The following is a 20,254-nucleotide window of genomic DNA, read 5'->3' as shown; positions in this document are numbered from 1 at the left end:
TGCAGATGATTTACTAATGTTTGCAAGGGCTGATATAAGTTCAGTAGTTAAAATAATGAATGCTTTTGAGAAATTCTCTAAGGCCTCAGGGTTGGTAGCCAGTGTGGAGAAAAGCAATATATATGTTGTTGGCGTGAATGAAGATGATGCTCAGATGCTTGCACATGCTATTAGTATGCCTATAGGGAGGCTACCTTTTAAATATCTTGGGGTTCCTCTTAACTCCAAAAAGCTCACAATCTCTCAATGTAAAGTGCTGGTGGAGAAAATTACTTGCAGAGTTCAATCTTGGATGACAAAGCACCTTAGTTATGCTGGTAGACTGCAATTGGTGAGAAGCATTCTAAGTAGCATGCAGAATTATTGGGCTCATATTTTTCCTTTGCAAAAAAAAGTTATTAAAGCAGTGGAAGCAATCTGTAGGAAGTTTTTGTGGACTGGGTTAACACTAGATTCCAGAAAAGCTCCTGTGGCTTAGCAGAATTTTTACAACCCTAAAGTATCAGGTGGGTGGAGTTTGATCAATATGGAGAACTGGAATAAGGCTGCAATGTTGAAGCTTCTTTGGGCTATTACTTTCAAAACTGACAAGCTGTGGGTCAAGTGGATAGCTGCCTATTGTCTTAGAAGACATGATGTGTCTACTGTTGGAATAACAAACAACATGTCCTGGCATCTGAAGAAAATCTTAAAGTTAAGAGAGCTGAGGGTGCAATTGAACTGGGAAGATTTGTTGCTTAATGGGAAGTTCAGTATAAAAAAAGCTTACAAGCTCATTCAAGGGGAGATGCAGAAAGTGCAATGGAGAAGAATTATTTGCAATAATAGAGCCAGCCCAAAGAGTAAGTTCATTGTGTGGTTAGCTGTTCAAAACAGACTGCCTACCACTGACAGAATTAGTAGATGGAATGTGGAGTGTCAATTGCAATGTAGGTTGTGTGATACACAGAATGAGTCAATCCAGCATCTCTTTTTTGAATGCAGCTTCTCTACTGAAGTGTGGAATGGTCTGCTGCAGAAGATGGGGTTCAATAGAACTGCTGGCTCCTTTGATGTTGAAAGCAGAATTGTCTGTTTAAAAGCTCATAGTAAGAGCTTGAAATCAAGAGTCTATGTGATGATGTTCTCTGAGGCAGTGCACACTATTTGGTGTCAAAGAAATAGTGTAATTTTTGAGAATACTTCTTGTTCACCTGCAGTCTTGATAAATCGAGTTATTTTTCAAGTTGCTTGCAATTGTAATGAAACAGAGAGGAGGTTATTAGTTCAGTAGGATCGGAGCTACTGATGTGGTTAGTCTTGTGTAGTTAATTGTGGAAGTATTGTGGAGTCTAGCTTGTAATTATCACCAATTTTTTTGGTAGTCAATAAAAATTTTGAATTGCCAAAAAAAAAAAAGTTATTGTTGATAACTACTCTAGGTACACTTGAATTATTTTTCTCTCTAGTAAGGATAAGACTTATGATGAGTTCCTTGTCTTTGCTAAAAGAGTTAAAAATTTGAGTGGTCACAAATTGATGCATATTAGATTCGATCATGGTAATGAATTTGAAAATTATAAATCTGATGACTTAAATAGAGACCATGGCCAGATCATTATTTATATGCCCCTACAACACCACAACAAAATGGGGTTGTAGAAAGGAGAAATAGAACTTTGAAGGAAATGACTAAGACTATGCTAATTGCTAGTGAACTTCCAAGAAACTTTTGGATTGAGGGTGTTAATACTGCTTGTCACATAATAAATTGTGCCATGATAAGATCTATCATTGACAAAACTCTTTATGAGCTTTATTTTGAAAAGAAGCTCAATATTACACATTTTAGAACATTTGGTTGTAAATGTTTTGTTTATAATAATGGAAAAGATAATCTTGGAAAATTTGATGCAAGGAGTGATGAAGCAATATTCTTAGAATATTCATTACATATTAAGGCTTATAGAGTTTATAATAAAAGAATTATGTGCATTAAAGAAAGTGTTCATATATCTTTGATGAATCTGACAATTTTAATCCAAGCAAACCGATTGATGACTTAGATATAGGCTTGGTTCGATCAAATGAGAAAGATGCAAATTCAATTGAGGAAGAAGAAATGAAAGAGGAAAGGAACAAATAAGATGAAAACATTCATAATAATAATGTTCTTGTTCCTCAAGATGATGGAGTTATTACTATTCCGGCTAAGAACGAAAATGTTGAAGGAATTGATTCAACAATAGCTGAAAGAGGAACAAATGAACATGGCTCCTCATCCTCTCATGAAAATCAAGAGGAACAACCCGTTCCTATAATGGAGTTTCAACCTAAACCTTGGAGACATCAAGAATCACATCCAGTGAAACTCATAATAAGTGACATATCCAATGATACGCAAACTAGATCTTAGTTAAGGAATTTTTGTGCATTTCATGCATTCCTATCAATTATGAAACCAAGAAATCATGAAGAAGCCCTAGCAGGTTCTGATTGGATCACTATTATGCAAGTTGAGTTAAATGAGTTCGAAAGAAACAAGGTATGTCATCTAGTTCCCTCTTCTAAACAACAAAAAGTGATTGGCTTAAAATTGGTGTTTAGAAACAAAGTACATGAGTATATAACAATTGTAAGGAACAAATCTAGACTTGTAGTAAAAGGTTATAATCAACAAGAAGGAATTGACTATGAAGAAACCTTTGCTCCTGTTGCTAGACTTGAGGTCATTAGAAAATGGGATTTTAGTAAATGAGAATAATCCTAGGGATAGATTCATCCCATCTAGAGGAATCCTTCAATATGATCCTCTATCTCTATAGATTTTCATATTATGTACGAAAATTTTAGCCTGACAATTCCAATCAGCTAGTAGGATGGGAGATAAGTTAGTAGGAGTAACTTTGGGCCATTCCCATGTCAAAATTTATTTTTTGAATTTTTGCTGATTATACGATGATATTTGCAAAAACTAGTTTCGAAAGTTGTTTGACCATTAAAAACTTTTTTAAAAAAATATTGTTCAATGTCAAGTCAATTAGTCAATTATAATAAATCAGCTTTCCAATACTCTCCAAACACCGATCCATCTTTATTGGAGGAATTTGCATTAATCCTTCAAATGGAAGAATCTTTATCTCTTGGGAAATACTTACGTTGTACAATTATAAGTGACAAAGTTACTAATGATACTTTTTTTGGATATTCAATAAAAAGCTTCAGCTCAGATATGCAAGTGGAACGCTAACTCGTTATCTCAGGCGGGGCGTACTATTTTAATCCAAGCAAATCTCGCAACTAAGGAAAACTATTAGATGCAAAGTTTCACCCTCCCTACCAGAATTCATACTCCCACCAGTCTTTATTAGTTTACCCATATTCCTTTTTGGGATGTCCCTTATTAGTTTACCCATTTCTTTTTTCTATTTTTGGAATAGGACCACTAACTTTGCATCACACATACATTCAACTTTGATATAAAATAATAGTTTCTCTTTCTTTTCATGTCCCACAATATTATTTCTTCTAAAACTTTGTGCAAAAGAAATGGGTAAACTAATAAAGACCGGAGGGAGTACTTCTTTAGATAAATTCTATAGAAACTTCTTTTGGAACAAAAATCCTCCGTCTAAATCTCCCAACTTGATAGGATGGGATAAAATCCGCCTCCCGTAGTGGGTGGTTTGGGATTGCGTAAAAAAATTAGCATTACAAATGAAACTAATATGGAAAATGTTGAAGGCCCCAGAAAATTTGTGGATTAAACTTGTCAGGATGAAATATCTAAAATCGAATTATTTATTTTCTTATGCGATTAAAAAAAATATCTCTTAGTAATGGCGTAAACTTATGACTTATGAGTCTATGCACAATCTTTAGAAAAGGGTTGAGATGGAATGTTAGGATAAGTGATAATATATCTTTCTGGTTTGACAGTTGGGTCTTCAACTATCTTTTAGCAAACATGTGCTCCCCTCTTGCAGCTTCTGAAAATATTGCTATTATTTTTTTTTATTATGGAAGATAGAATTTGGGATGTTAGTTTGTTGACGCAATACGTTTCATTCCTTTAAATGTTATTCCAGATTCTCTAGTTTAGGGTTTATCTGCAGATGGTGATTGTTCGGTTAAATCGGGAGTGACTCTATTTCAAGGGATGGATGTAAGGCCAAGTGAGAATATGAATTTCTCTTGGGTTTGAAGATTAAAAGACCCTCCTATAGATAAGGTTAGATTCTTTATTTGGAAAATTTGTCAAGATGGTTTACCCACACAAAAAAAAAAATGGTTAGAAAGGAGTCATGTTTTTTTGCCCCAAGAATGTATCTCTGTAATCACCATTCAGAAGATGTTGATCATCTCTTCTTTTCTTGTGAGATGGTTGAGGATGTGAATTCTTTATTGATCGCAAAAAATTTAGCTCCAAATTCCCTAGTTGGAGTAATAATGTTACTTCTTTTAAGCAGCATGTTTTGGAGTTTCGTAACTTTAGTACCATTTTCCAAATTGAGATATTTGCTATAATTTAGTGGTTTATCTGGTATACTAGAAATAGTATTATCTTTCGTTAAAAATCCTGTTCCGCTACTAAATTGGGGGAAATGATAAAAGGTTATATTGATAATGTTATTAAAAGTCTAATATTGACAAAAGAAGGGCCATAAATTCCTCTAGTTGGGCTCCTCCTCAGGAAGGGATAACTAAGCTTAATTTTGATGGCTCTAAACTTAATAATGATCAAACTTCATATGGTTCCTTTATAAGGAATAGTAAAGGTGATATCCTTTTATGTGGAGCTAACACTATTAATCCTTCCAACTTTATCTTATAGTTGTTGAAACTTGGGATCTTAGGAAAGGTATCCGGGGAGCAATCTCTATTGGCATTAAGAACATTTGGATTGAAGGCGATAATTTTTCGATTATCAACTCTGTCAACATATAATGGAAAATTCCTTGGTTTATTAATGCTCTTATTTTGAATGCAGCTGAAGATTTGAAAAAGTTTGAGATGGTCTAGGTAGACCATATTATCAACGGTTATTTCACCAAATAACCCCGACAAATCGCGAAATTCACAATATACTCTCAATGTTTCAACAATTCACCATGTACCCCTGACTTTTCATTTTTGTGCACCAAATACCCTTTTTTTAACTGCAGTTAACTCACAGTTAACTTTATTTACCATTTTGCCACGATTAACTCCAAACCCTAATCTCTAAACCCTAATCTATAACCCTAATCTAAATACTAACCCTAAAATTTAAACCCTAATCTAAATACTAACCCTAAAATTTAAACCCTAATCTTAACCCTAATCCCAACCCAACCCAACCCAGCCCAACCCCTCCCTTCCCCTCCCCTCCACCATCCCCCACCCCTCCCTCCCGCCCTCTGCCGCAACCACCAACTCCCCTTCCCCTCCCTCTGCCGCAGCCGCCAACCCTCCCCTCCCCTCCACTCCCCGTCACAGCCCCTCCCCCACCCTCTCCACCGCCACTGCCCCAACCGTTACTCCTCCCGTCGATTTCCCTCTCCTTCCCCGCCGCTGCCCCTCCCCCACCCTATCCACCGCCACTGCCCCAACCGTTACTCCCTCCCGTCGATTTCTCCTCCCCTTCCCTGCCGCAGCCCTCCCCACCCTCTCCACCGCCACTGCCCCAACGGTTACTCCCTCCCGTCGATTTCCCCTCCCCTTCCCCGCTGCAACCCCTCCCTCACCCTCTCCACCGCCACTGCCCCAACCGTTACTCCCTCCCCTTCCCCATCGATTTTCCCTTCCCCGTCGGTTACTCATTATTTTTCCTGCGCTTAGCTCGCCAGAGCTTTACTTCCTCGGATTGTTGTGTCTCTCTCCTCCATCGAAACTCTCACTCTCTCTCCTGTGTCGCTGCTTTGCCGCGGCTGTGTCTCTCTCTTCCTGTTGTGCCGTTGTGTCGACGGGGAAGGGGAGGAGGAAATTGACGGCGAGGGAGTAGGGGAGGGGCTGCGAGGCCTGCGACGGTGGAGGGGAGGGGAAGGGTTGGGGTTTGTGTTGCTGCTGTATCAACGGGGAAGGGGAGAGAGAAATTGACGGGGAGGGAGAGGGGAGGGGGAGGGGAGGGGGAGGGGGAGCGTGCTGCGGTGGTGGGGAGGGGGAGGGGTGGGGGCTGGGTGGGTGGGGGCTGGTGTAGGGGAGGGGGTGGGTTAGGGTTTAGATTTTAGGGTTAGGTTTAAATTTTAGGGCTTAGGGTTTAAATTAGGGTTAGTGAATAATGATGGCAAAAACGTAAATAAAGCAAACGACAACCTAATGTCCGTTAGAAAAAGGGTATATGGTGCACAAAAATGAAAAGTCAGGGGTATATGGTGAGTTGTTGAAACATTGAGAGTATATTGTGAATTTGTTGATTTGTCGGGAGTATTTGGTGAAAAAACCGTATTATCAAAGATGGCTTCGGGGGCATCTTACTTCAAATTTATTTTATTGATTTGAATCTCCTAACCTTTCTTTCTCGATAATTGCCTAAGAGTACTTTAGCATGACCCATTTCAACTCCTTCATTAATAAAAATAAAAATAAAAATATAATAGCTACAAACTTGCTTAATTGCACCCATAAAAACATATGCTTATGATTTGGATTGATTTGGGCTCAAGAAGAACAAAGATCGGCCACTACGGCACTACCCCGGTAATCTTTTTGAGCCGTTGGAAACGAGGAGGTAGGATTTCAACCATTGGAGAGAGAGAGAAAGATGGGAAATCCGAAGCAAAAATGGACGGCAGATGAAGAAGAGGCTTTACGCGCAGGCGTCGCTAAACATGGTCCTGGTAAATGGAAATTGATCCAGAAAGATCCTGATTTCAATCGATACCTCCATTCTCGCTCCAACATTGATCTCAAGGTCTTTTCTCTTCCCTTCTTCTTTTTCACCTTACGTCTTCTTCATCTATATTTTTACTTTTCTTTGTATCATTATTGCGCTAATACCACTATTTTGGTTTTACTTTGATTTCTGCTTCAAGTTCTTGTGAATTGTCATGTGTTTTTCTGCTTATTCAATGATTTATTGTTTTGGAGATGATTTTGTTGGGAAGCAATTATTTAGGAGTATGTATTCTAAGAGTGTGTTAGTCGGTGGTGTTAGTTTTAGGTGTTAAGGTTATGTATGATTGGACGGAAAACATTTTCAATTGAAAACATTTTTAAAGGGATAAATTAATTGTTGATTAGTTGATGTTTGGTTCGTTACAAGAAAAGTTAGAGAAAAGGGAAAGGATAATGGAGGGGAGAGGATTGACGGAGAAGAGAAAGTGGAGTTGTTGTTGTTGTTTAGTTCGATCAAGTTGGTAAACGACATCCCTACGTTTAGTGCCAATATGTGTGAAAGGATTTTGCTTATTCTTTCTACTTTATTTCTTGAAATCTGATGTATGCTTACTTGCTCTGGTCGAATCACATATCACTTAGAACTTCATCTCTTGCCTTTATAACATTGACCTAATAGATTATTTTTGGATTTATATAGTTGTTCTGATAGAAAGATCAATAATTCTCTTGAATATAATAACAAAAATGAGGACGAAGATGTGGTTGGGTTGTTATGTCTGTGATCAATCTATGGTGATTATTCCTGGACGTTTAAGCTTTATAGAATGGGTGTATTGAATTGGTCTTGGACACAACTATTCTCTTTGTTGATGGTTCAACATCTTGTTTGACGTTTGAGCAATGTGGAGTTGACCTTTGAGTAGCATTTCTTGTGCACGGGTGAAGTCACCATGGACTATAGCCTTAGCCTCACCTTATGGAAGGGATGTGGATGAATGAAACATTGTAAATTTCAAGGCATTTGTCTTCTTTTTTCTTTTTGTGAGAGTTGGGAGGTATCTTGATGGAGCTTGGTTTCTATTTTATTAATTTGGACACATCATATAAATTTATAGTATCTTAGATGCACATTGATTTTATTAGCGATTCTAGATTTAAAGGATTGCACGTAGAGGTATAAAATCGAGTTGCACAGTCTTGTTAGGCAAAGCAGTCAAATTGCTTTGTTCAAAAGCTCTCTTTCTTTGATCTTTCTATTACTTTGTCGTGCATTCATCCAAAGGTACGATACCTGACACCTCGAATGGATATGGATTCTTGGTTGTTATTCTTAAAATACGTAAAATCACAATAAAGTCTTCCATATCCGTGTTGGATCCTTCTAACAATCACTGCGGATGAAGATTTGAGATACCTTAGCAGTTAGCACAAAAGACAGAGAAAAGAAAGGTCATCATGTGCAAATATATTCTTCTTCTTCTTCATCTTTAATGGGAATTCTTGTACCTTTGAGTTGTAGATTTACCTTTCCATGTAGTATGAAGCAGGTAATGCCACCTTAAGGGAATATGTATATTGGGGTTGGGGGGGGGGGTGGTGCCGAGTGATTTTTTGTTGTTGGCCACTTCTGAAGAGATAGATGATGGAGTGATACATCGAGACTTCTTGAGTAGATTCATGGAACCAGGCTTGGATCCTTTTGATCTCTCCGTAGCTTGCGGAATAAGGACTTTAAGAAAAGGCACCCATGATTTACATCGATTTTTGGTGAAGCATTTAAGCTTTGAGAGCTTTTGTTGCAATAGGTCTTTTCCAAGACTTTTTAAGTTTGATGCTTTGTCAGAATGTCCAATAGGGGATAAGTTGCTATTGCTTGGATAATGGTGTTGACTTAACAAACTTTCAGCAACTGGAGAAGCAATTAGAAAAGATGAACTTTGTTAAACAAAAAGGTACAAAATAAAGATGGCACTGGGCCATGCTCATGCGTCATGGAGGCTTGACCTAGCACATAACTCTGTCGGCCTAACCCAAAAGTAAGGCCCAGAAACGGCGCAGCCCATGGGACCGCTGTGCCTCCGTGCCTAGGCTTAAAAAATGGTGATTTTGCATTGCCTCTTGATGCTGAAATGTGTGCCTCGCTGGTATTTCCCATCCAAAAGTGCGGCCCAGGCACGGTTTCGTCCTCGTGTTGTGCCCTTGCTGTGGTGTGCTTTTTTCGTGCTGTGTGGTGTTGTGCTTTGAGCTGAGCCATCCCGGCCCTACACTTTCTTTTCTTTCTGTTTTTGCTTTGCTTTTGGAGACTATCGATGTTTAAGGGTAGCTAGCGCTTCATTTTTTTAATATTCTATATCATAGTATAATGTTTGGTGGATGGCTTTCATAATTCACATTCACACTAGTCTGTTTGACCTTGATGGTTTTAGCATGAACGATTTTCACATGCAATTCTGTAAATATTATATTCTAATTAATAAGCCACATCTCTCTAACATTGACATCTTGAATGAACTTATCACTAGCAGGCATTCTATTATTGATTCACTTGCTGCACGGGTGCACCTTATGTACTACCTGTGTCAACTATCATTACTCTCAAATAATAGTTAGTCTTGATGATTTATTTGTTTCATTGCTGACACAGGACAAATGGAGAAACATGAGTGCTGCAGTCCAAGGCTCCAGGGACAAGTTAAGAACTCCGAAGCCAAAACCCACTCAAGATGGTCCTGCTACTCCCTCTGTTGCCACACAGAATCCTACTGCTGCTCCTGTGCCTGTGGTACATGAATCACCTGCTGATCATGTCAAGGATGATTCTGCTAAGGATACTAATGGTTCCAGGTATGATCGAGGCTCCTTAACATTTTGGGTATCCAGCTCTGCTAGTGGTGGAGTGATGAGGAACTTGGTATTCTCAACAGTTATTCACCATAACTGAAGTAATTTTTTTTTTCCAATTGACATATGATCAAGATATATCTGAGAGCATTAGCATTTGTACTCTAGGAATGCTCTTCAAGCATTTGTTCTCAACATGTTATACATGTCTTGTTGGCCGAATGCTAGTTCTACAAAGTGGGGAGGGAGGAGGAGCCGGGGGAGGGTGACTCTTCCAATCATCCTTTTCATTGTTTTCTTCTTTTCTCCTGATCTTTGGGAGGAGGGGGAAGGTGCTAGGAATTAGCCCGATGATCAAAGCTAGAAATAATAGAATTAGGTTAGTAACCCAGTTATTCAGCTGTATTGATGATCAGTTTGATGCAAATCAAATACAACTTTCACCATTCGAGATGGGAGATTCCCCCTTTAAGTGTTTCTCTCACTATAATCTGGATGTAGTGCCTCCTCTTTACAAAATATCTCTCATCATAACTATGATAAAAGAGTTCCTCCACCACTAAGGCAAAAACATAATAGAATCTCATAGGCTTATTGTAAACCAACTAAACCCCTGAGGCCTTGACTATTTTGTTCGCCTCCTTAAAAAGCAAAATTTGCTGACTTGTACTAGGAATTAACTAAGCAACTTAAAAATAACTTTGGGAAAAGGCAAATAGGGAAGCAGTAGGATAGATTGTATTGAGATCCAAGGGTAATTTTCTCTACATTTCTCACATTCGAGAGGTGAGATCCTAGGGGTCACTTCTCTCTTCTAAATTCTCAATACCTTTCTGCTGACCTCTTTTCTCTATTTATTACAAACTCAACCATTCTCTAGCCTCCAGCTGTCCTGGAATGGAAATACAGAGAATCTACCACACTTGAGGACAAAAGGAAAATAACCAACTAATAACAAAATCACTAGACTGCAGTAATAAAAGACTCTCCTGCCCTTGGTTGGCGTGCCTCTTCTACCCTTTTCTTCCTTCTCTTGTATGTTATCACAATGGGTGCCCTGGGTTGATTCCTTGCAACTTGCAAGAAACATTAGTGCACTATTGATGAGGGCAGTACTTGTACTCTTGTAGAGAACTTGATTGCAGAATGGATGAGGATATTAGGTGCATTTAGGATGTGACTAGTGAAGACGTGTGAACTAAGTTGGATAGCATGGATTCGGACTGAATACTGTACTTGTAATTACTTTGCATGGTGTACTGCTTTCAGTTTGATTGCTTTCAGGTTGCACTTATGCACATATTAGAAGCAACTATAGCTTGGATCTTGAAGCTAATGTCTTCATAGGCTTGCTGAATGAAAGAAGGCAGTAGGACTTCGAATTTTGGGGTGCAATGAATGATTCTTTAAGCTCGCACATAAATTGCCAAAGATCTTTCCCATTCCCTTGGCTCCTATTTTTTTTTTTCTTAAAAAAATTTCTGTTTTGTTACAAGTGTATCACTGTCATTTCCTATTTTCAGTATTCACCACACAACTAATTATATAAAAGTCAATCACTCATAAGTGACTTATCACTCAAATCCATCAATATATTCCGTTGATTACCATCGTATTATTAATTTGATGATTAAACCAAGCCCTAGTTTCATACTTTTACTTAAATGTCGAAAAGAGCAACAAAAAATTAGTCACATTGCACTTTAGAAAGGCAACAAAATTGTGGGACTCAGACCTAAACTAATAATTTGACAATACAAATTAACAATATTCATAAATATGAATTTGCAAAAGATTAAAGATCCTGAATTATACAGATGCTTGACACACATCACACTTTAGAAGGGCAGCAAAATTGTGGGATTTAGGTGCCATCTCCGTGCTATGAATCCATATTAGGGGGAAAGGTAATTTAAATACTATCTTCATTAGTTGGCTTGAGGAACAAGCTAGGTAGTTGTGCTTAGGAAATTACTTTATATATAGGGATAATTAGAGAGTGAAAAGTATGTGGAAAATAGATGAGAAATTGAGTGAGCTCTTAGTAGCTCAATTGGGGGGAGAATCAAGCCTCTTGAAAGCTTGAATATCGGTTACTTTTGCTGTAATTTCAGTTATTAATCAATTAAAGTTCATCTTCTTCCCTTAATATCTCCATTTTAGCACTATAATCTGTCCAAGCTATGTTAATTCATAGCACTGAGGTGGGTTTGCTTCAGGAGAAAGCAAGCAAGAGGTCGGCACCATCAGTTCGGTAGAGAAGGGTTTTTTGAGTTTTTCTTCTCCCATATTTTGGAGGAGAGAGAGAGCGAGGGACAAGTGCAAATAAATGACATAGTGGGCCTAATTGCTTTGGGTGTCAGATTAAGGGAGACAAGACTAAACAAAACTAGAAGAGAGAATCAATTGTAGCTGAGATTTGTAGCTCTTGCAGTCCTACTTAGCTTGTAGTTCTTCCAGCTTTATCCATAATGCCATGTTTAGCTCTGCATGTAACTTACATTGAGGGAGTGGAATATGATAGCTTTACAAGATCATAGAATTAGGTAGAAATGAATGGGGGAAGATGATCTTTGTGGATGACCCACTGGAGATAATTTGTTGGGTCTTGCAGCCTATCTCATATTTCGGGACTAAGGCTTTTGGCATTGTACTATTCTTTTGTTGATAAATAGAAAATATAATTTCCATTTCTTAATTTTGTTAATTTCTTGATAATTTAAAAATTTTGGACGTTTGTAGTCACTCAAGTATGAGCTAATTTTTTTATACATCGGAACTTTCTAGATTTTATAATGTCAGGGAAATGATATTTTTGGGCCATTGTGGTGCAAATATGCAAAATGGATATTTTGCATATTCGATCTGACAAAAAACTAGCAGCGATATAAATATCTTTAGGCTATTTGTTTTGTGTATGGCCTGACTCCTGCTTCTGTATCAGGTACAACGAATTGATCTTTGAAGCCCTTTCAGCTGTCAAAGAACAAAATGGGTTGGATATTGGTTCGATTCTATCCTATATCGAGGTGTGATCCATTTAACCCCATTTCTCCCTTCTTTTTCTTCTTTTTACTTCAACAGTTATCTCGATTCACTTTCTTGATGGTCGAATCCTGCTGGCCACTCTTTTCTTTTAGTGGTTAGACGGTGAGTACCAGGTGGGCGCAACGGAGTGAATGAAGGATAAGGGACTTTGATAAGAAAATACAGTTTGAATATAAATAGACTTTGAGTTGGGGTTATCATATCTCATAAGAGCATGAATTTATGATTTAGTTCTCACTCATTTGAGTGATTGGAGATAGTGAATAATCTTATATTGATGGTCCGAATAAAGTCAATGCTTATATAGTGCGCACCCGAGTCGCAGTGCAAGGTGTATGCTGTTTTATGTTCATAAGATCTTTTTTTGAAAGCCAAAAATCAGACAAATTTCAACCAAAAAACTCATGTCTGATAATAATTACATGAATAACCTTTGGGAGCCTCTTTAATCCAACTTCTAACTTTCTTAAAGATAGAATGTAGTTTGGCTAGTTTTTGGCAACCACTTCACCCAATTTTTTGACATGGGAAAAGAGTATGAAGAGAAAATAGCTATGCTTTTCAATATGGAATATGAAACAGACAATATGAGGGATGAATTCTATTGGTCTATCTGGTATGTACTTTAAAATCACATTGCTTAATACGTTTAATTTACAGTAGGTTCGTTGATCAAATGATACTTACATCTACACCTTACAATTTCAAGAAGAGGCTATAATAATACATTAATAAGCCTTGAACAATGCTTTACCTTTTTGTAAACAGCATATCAGTATATCACTATCACTGATGTTCAATTTGATAAATATTAATCAGTAAGCTCATTGATAAACATAGATTGGTAGTTATTTTTTTTGGGGAAATCATTTGTGGTTGTGGACACATGAGTTTTTAAAAGAATTTGATTTGAAGTATATTTTGATAAATCTTAGTAGATAGATTCATTGATGAAACTCAAAGTGGGGGCACTATGCTTGGCAATCCTTGGTGCACGATATTAGTTGTAGCAAAATGTATTCACATTTGGAGATTATAGGTATTTTTATATTGAGGAGAAAGAAAATGTAGAGGTGAATATGTGATTGAAGATAATGGGTTTTTTCATATCAAGGAGAGAGAAAAGTAGAGGTGATTGGAGATCGTAGTCATCGTACTCTATGACCAGTTAGAAGTGTGCAAACTAATTTAGGTGAACTGAACAGGGAAAGTGCATTTTCTAATTGTGTAAACTAATATGGGAGGAGAGTATGTTTCTAAAAGATTCACTAACATTCATCTAGTTGTGAAAAATGTAATATTTATACACATGATAAATAAGTGAAATAATGTGAAGAAGAAGAGCTGTCCTTGTAAAACTAATTAAAATGATGACCGACTTTAACAGAGAGAAAATGATTATATCATGTTTGTAACGTAGGACCTCCCCTTACTTATTTGTCAACCCATCCTATTTGTTTCTTTTCATACTAGAGTAACCAAACGTCGGAGAAATTGATACCTCCAGCAGAATCTCTTCACTCTAAGGATTGGAAGCACTAAGCCTCTTCTCAACCTTTTCAGTTGGTGGCTCAATTCAAATCTAGGGTTATCAAATGTAAATTTTCAAAGTGCAATTGGGTCTCTCTAAGACCTTAGAGAGAGAAAAAGATGAAGTATGGTAAAAAGAATTTAAAAAAATATTCTTGGTTGTGGCTGTTTTATCTCCTTTGGGTTGGACTCATACCTGGACTTTGCACCCTGGTTGTATTGTGTCAACACGGTATGAAAGGGTTTATGGTGCTCAAGAGGGGACATTTTCCAACAAACAAAGATTAATTGTTGAACAATAAAATGTGGCAAAGCCACACCTATCTGAAAATCATAAATAATCCAAACTCTATTAAACGTCATAATTCTCTTCATGTAGAAGATTTAATAGCAACAATTTTCTACCTGACATAGGTTGTCTTGTCGAATTTAGGAATTTCATATCCACAATGTTTATAGTTTCATTAACTAATTTTATATGAATTCAAACTAGTCAACAGGTTTTGTATTGAATTGTAAAAGATCGTAAAGATGTATTGAATTGTACAAGATCGTAAAGCAGAATATATTCTGGTTTGTGGCCCTGATTGAGCCTCCTTTTCCTAAAAGCCTATTACTTAAGATCATGTCATTTTATAGGAGTACAAGTAATGATTTATTACCAAGAAGGGTATCAACATCTAATGAAGATAAGTACAGATAATACACATGAACCCTTAAACTCCAACAAGCGGCCTAAAAATTAACAAGAGAAGAAAACCTTTGCTAGAAAAAAATCTAAACATGATGGAAATGTAAGAGATCTCGTAGTGTCATTACATCTGCTAGCAACAAGATAAGCAATTTGTTTCTATAGACCATCCCTAGGTAGCAGACTGCCTTTGAACACTTTGGAATATCTTTGCAGCTAGACCCCATAGACAGTACAGAAACATATCGTAAAGCATTAGCTTTCCTCTGACAAGCTTTAGCAGCACTGATAGCTCCAAAAGGAAACTCTTGGGGTTGCCTATGAACCTGCAAGAAAGTCTGCACTGTCCCCCATATAGCTGCAGAGTATTTTGATGCCCACACAATTGACACAGAAGACTCCCCTGAATTTTTCAACTTTGAAGTAACCCATGTAATATTTTCGCTAGCATTACAGCCCAGATATTGCCAGTAATCCTCTCCAGGTTACCTTTGTATGCCTACCCAGCAAACAGCTATATGTCTTCTAAATGGGGAATTTTGTGCCTTTACGAAGAGTAGAGCAACCACCATCTTTGTCCACTAGCTCTCTGGAAGCTAGGAATTTCTTAAGAAACCAAGTCATATTATTTTGAATATGAAGGGAGTAGACCTTCCTCTGAGGTAGTAAGCATAAATCCTTTTAACTCATAATTTGTCAGGTTTGCGAGATAAAGTCCAGAGAAGCCTGGTAACAGTTATCTTGTTCCAAATAGCAAGATTTTCACATTGAGGCCACCTGCTGGTCTAGGGAGGCAAACCTTTTCCCAAGCCACAGGAGCTTTATTCAAAGCAATAATATCACCTGTCCAGAGAAATAATCTGCAACAAGCTTCCACTTCCCTGAGGATCTTTTAGAAGGGATGCTACCAGAAAGTCTGCATACTAAAGATGACACCATTGATTAATTGCCCAGCATAACACAAGATTCTAGAGCTAGAGGACCACAGCTTAGTTCTAGAGATGATTTATTAACAAGAGGCTTGCAATTAATATAAGGGAGTTGTTCAGAAGACAATGTACCCCTAAATATCTGAATGGAAGATCTCCTTAGGCATCTGCAAAGAGCTGCATCAATATCACCATAAGAAATGGATCTACATAGACTCTCACTTACTTCATCGCTCAGAGCAGGGCCCTTTCTTATTGCAGTAAAGTTAATGGCAGGGAGAGTAGGAGCAAAAGGGCCAAGGAGCTGTACATAAGAATGACTCACTTCTGCCTAAAATCTTCAATGGAAGTAAGAATCTGTCCATCTTCAGCATAAAGTCTGTCAATACTGCTCTTGGAAGTTCTTTCCTTCACCGCTACATAAACATACTTAGAGCCAGTGTCCGCAAGCTATCATACCCTTATTCGACAATCGACACGAGTTTGATACGGTTTTGACAAGAATGTAGGTGAAAGATTGAGTTTAAGATAATCGATGGGGTCTTAGAGATATCTGAAATCCCTTCTTTTCTATGATTACTTAGTATACCACAAATTTTGCAGCAAATCTGTGTAGTTCACACATTTAAAACTGCAGCTACTAGCATTAATATTTTGCAGTGTCCTATTCCTAACCTTACCAGTCAGAGGGCATGTTTGGCGAAAAAATTTCTTAGTAGCTTTTAAAGTTTGACCATGTTGAATTTTCACCAAAGGTTACTTTGGCTTTTGGTGGTTATATTTAGGATAGCATTTATTGGCTGAGAACTTAAAGTAATGTTTGGAAAAGCTAAATGGATTAGCTTTTGGGTAGATGTAGTTTTTGGAGTAGCTTTTGAAAGTAGTAAATAGTTACTTTAATTATTTTCAAATCCAACAGATAATTATGAACACTAATCATGGTAAGAGCTATTATGAAAGCTGACCTCTAATTTTTAATAGCTAATAACTAGAACAGTAATCTTATGAAGAGACATCATATCTTTCCAGCTATATTTTTGCTCCTTGTGGCCATTTTGTGCGTACATGGAGCTCGTAATTCACAGATTGTGATCCCTATGCGTAATTACATTTTGGTAGTGTTACGCTAATGCAAGATGAATCTTTTCCTTTAGTAATATATCTTTGTGGTTACTGGCGGTACCTTGACTCTTAACAGCCAGTTTATCACCATGCAAATATCAACAAGCTTTGTTATTGTGGAACCATATTACTTTTCTAAAGCTAATGAAATATCTACGATTTGCCTTTGGCTGTTTGAGTAGCGTAACTCTATCAAAAACCTAACTGCAGTAGATTTATGGTTGCCTTAACTACTGTAAAATTTAATTGTTTCTATCGTTAATTTGTGCAGCAAAAAATTGAAGTGCCGCAAAATTTCAGAAAACAGTTGGGGGCAAGGTTGAGAAGACTTGTTCATCAGGAGAAACTCGAGAAGGTAAAGCTTCTAACTAGGGCTGGCAATGGGCCGTCCGGGGTTGGGCTCGTGTTCCCATTAAGATAAATGGGTTGAATCCCTCAACACGAACCCGACATAATAAGTTAAATGGGTTGGGATTTTCAACCCTACCCAACCATGTAATAAACGGGTTGACCTGATTATGACCCACTATTCCACTAAACTAAATAGCAATATTATCGAACTCTGATCTACTAAAACGGTAAAACATGGTTAGTATTAACAACTAACGAGAAGCTAAATTACAACACATTTGTATATCATAGACATTATAAGGTCCAAAAGGCTAAATTACGTGAAAACTGATAAATTTGAATATGAAAATTTTGGGTTGAGCGGGTCAATCCATCCCGAACCCAATAAACAGGTTAGGCTGGTTGAAATCGGGTTGAAAATTTTAACTTGACCCAACCTATCTAATCAAACGGGTTGAAAATTTTAATCAAACCCACTATTACTGGGTGCGGGATGGGTCGGGTTGGTGGGTTGGGGTTCGGTTGGGTCGGGGTTTGCAACTTCTACCTCTAATATACTTTTTATGCTATGTAGTCTTTTTAAGCAAATATATTGTTTGAACATGTTTATTTCTTGTTATTTGCAATAGGGTGTATCACTTGTGTTTCTTATTTCTGTTTGTTGTCTGCTGTTGGATAGAATTAGAAATAAGGATGTGGCCTACAACATTTGTGCCTAATCTTTATTTGCGTAACAATCTGTCGTTTATGTTGCATAGTTGCAACCATTTAAGTTATCTTTGTAATTTTTAGGATTAGATTCATCATTCCCATAAAATGAACTGCAAAACTCTCACGTATATACTTGTCTGAATTAGGAGCTAATTCTCTCTCCCTATACCCCACCTGTTTGCCATCCAAGGATCAGGTGATGAGCTATGAAACAGTCTTTTTTTTAAGGAAAGGCATGTTTCTTTGAGATCATTATTGCATACAGTAAGAGGGCGTTGGTTGTTTTTGGGAAAATTTCTCCTATTGTTGGAATTTGACATCCTTCAGTTTTGGTTACATGCGATATCTGCCGAGTGTGGTAATAATCTGAAGTGTGTATGCCAAAGTCGTTTAAATAAAGGGTGTGAATATGATGATTGTTGTGTTTTTGTTAAGAGTATTCTCATATTGACCTAGCTGAAATCGACATGGTTTGAGATTGCAGGTTGATAGCTACTACAGACCGAAGAACAATTCCATGGAGCTAAACGCAAGCAATCGAAAAGACGGCTGGCCCAGACAGCATTTGGCCACTGCCTGCTCTAGGGTTGGTGAGTCGCTAGAAGAAGCAGCAAAAACTGCAGCCTACAAGGTTGCTGAAGCAGAAAACAAGGCATTTACGGCAGCTGAGGCTGTTAAGGATGCAGAGAAATTAGCGAAGATGGTAGAAGAAACAGACTCAATTCTGCAGTTGGCAAAAGAGATATTTGACAGATGTAATATATTCTATTCCATATCTCAAGCTCTTCATTTGTTTTCCTCTCCCGCTTCTTCAGCTTCATCCATTGTTTCTTGGTGGCAGGTACTCACGGTGAACTTGTCCTTGTTGCATGATACTCAAAATCGGATCTACATATGGAACCAGTAGCAGCTAAAGTTCGTGCAGAAACATGCAACTGTAGCATGGCCCTAAAGCATGAAGTTGGAATATGGTGCTTAGTTTGCGGCTTTCTCCCTCCGAAGAGGAATAGGCAGCAGTAATGGCATGCTCCGCAATTGTATTGGAAAACAAAATGCAGTTAAAAACTTTGAAGAGTTATGCTAGGAATTTAGAGTAAGCTTGCACAGATGGCGATATCATTGTAACGTGTAAATATGATTTACGGTTGGAAGACCTTCATAACTTTTAATTGCATGCCTTAGGTTTATCCAATACAACGTGCAGCAGATCATTATTTTTTGTGTCTTCAATGTTTTTATCTTTTTGGCATTGCGCAGCTTTTAGTTTAGAAGGGAGCTGAAACTTGAAATACGTTTAACATTGTAGCTAATCACCCAGCAAGTCAAAAAAAGGAATACTAATTCAAGTACTTTAGCTTGTAGCTGTTCAAACTCACTTGAATTCTTGGTTGTCACATCTAGAGCGTGCTTGTTGGAGTTTGGATAAAAGTAATATCAACTACTGTTAGTCAAATAACTTGAGATGAGCTGCTTACTCTGAGCGATGCTTTACAAAATCAAATGACTTTAAGGATGAAGCACCAGTTTGGTTTACTATTTTCTCTGCTTTAATTTAAGTGCAAGTCTAATACTACTATGGAACAATTCTCCATATGAGAACATAATGATGTATGAGAGGTCTATGTTAGTAAAATGCATTATGTACAATGCCAAAAAAAAGGAAACGATGTAGAACTTACCTTTTTCACTTTTCACGCAAAACAAAGCGATACAATCAGATGGACAGGTTAAAACAAGCGAAAAGTCATTTATAGTGAAGGTTCAATAAATTCTACCATATATAACTTTTTAGATTTAGTTGTCACTTAGTTACTGCCATATGGAAGAGAGAGAAAGTGAGAGAGAGAAAGTGAGAGAAAATGTTATCTCTGCCGAGCAAGAAGACCCTCCCCCTGGAGGTTTGGCTCCGCTCAGAATGTCGACCACTCCACCAGCTATCTCAAACCCTCCACCACCTCAAACCATCACCACTCCCTCATCGTACGCAACCATCCTCACCTCTCCATTGTCAACACAAGCCGAAAGTCTTTCACTACTCCCACCCTTATCGACCCCATATGCCACCACACCCCCACTTTCAACCTCCCCCCTAACCCCGTTCATCCCCATATCCAAGGAGCTCTATGAGGATCTCTGTACCCCATGGAAGCTATGTGTCATTGTCAAAGTAATAGGCAGATCCTACGCGCGAGAATTTCTAGCCAAGGAACTTGCACGTCTATGGGGATGGCCC

At 37.8% G+C, this 20,254-nt stretch overlaps 2 protein-coding genes across 2 annotated transcripts; both read left to right on the top strand.

The window, feature by feature from the left end:
• The first annotated feature begins 526 nt into the window (after positions 1-526).
• Positions 527-1,273, top strand: LOC104909082 (uncharacterized). The gene has a single exon (XM_010698270.1). The coding sequence runs from the start codon at positions 527-529 to the stop codon at positions 1,271-1,273; it is 747 nt and encodes a 248-aa protein (XP_010696572.1).
• Positions 1,274-6,582: 5,309 nt separating this feature from the next.
• On the top strand, positions 6,583-19,251 carry LOC104909056 (telomere repeat-binding factor 4). Its single transcript, XM_010698238.4, has 6 exons — positions 6,583-6,871; positions 9,443-9,642; positions 12,584-12,668; positions 17,231-17,314; positions 18,506-18,776; positions 18,863-19,251. The coding sequence occupies exons 1-6, from the start codon at positions 6,722-6,724 to the stop codon at positions 18,892-18,894; spliced, it is 822 nt and encodes a 273-aa protein (XP_010696540.1). The 5' UTR covers positions 6,583-6,721; the 3' UTR covers positions 18,895-19,251.
• Positions 19,252-20,254: the final 1,003 nt, after the last annotated feature.

Source organism: Beta vulgaris, chromosome 8, assembly GCF_026745355.1.
Source record: "Beta vulgaris subsp. vulgaris cultivar EL10 chromosome 8, EL10.2, whole genome shotgun sequence".
Classification (NCBI taxonomy): Eukaryota; Viridiplantae; Streptophyta; class Magnoliopsida; order Caryophyllales; family Amaranthaceae; genus Beta; species Beta vulgaris.
This window is presented reverse-complemented; position numbering and strand designations above follow the sequence as displayed.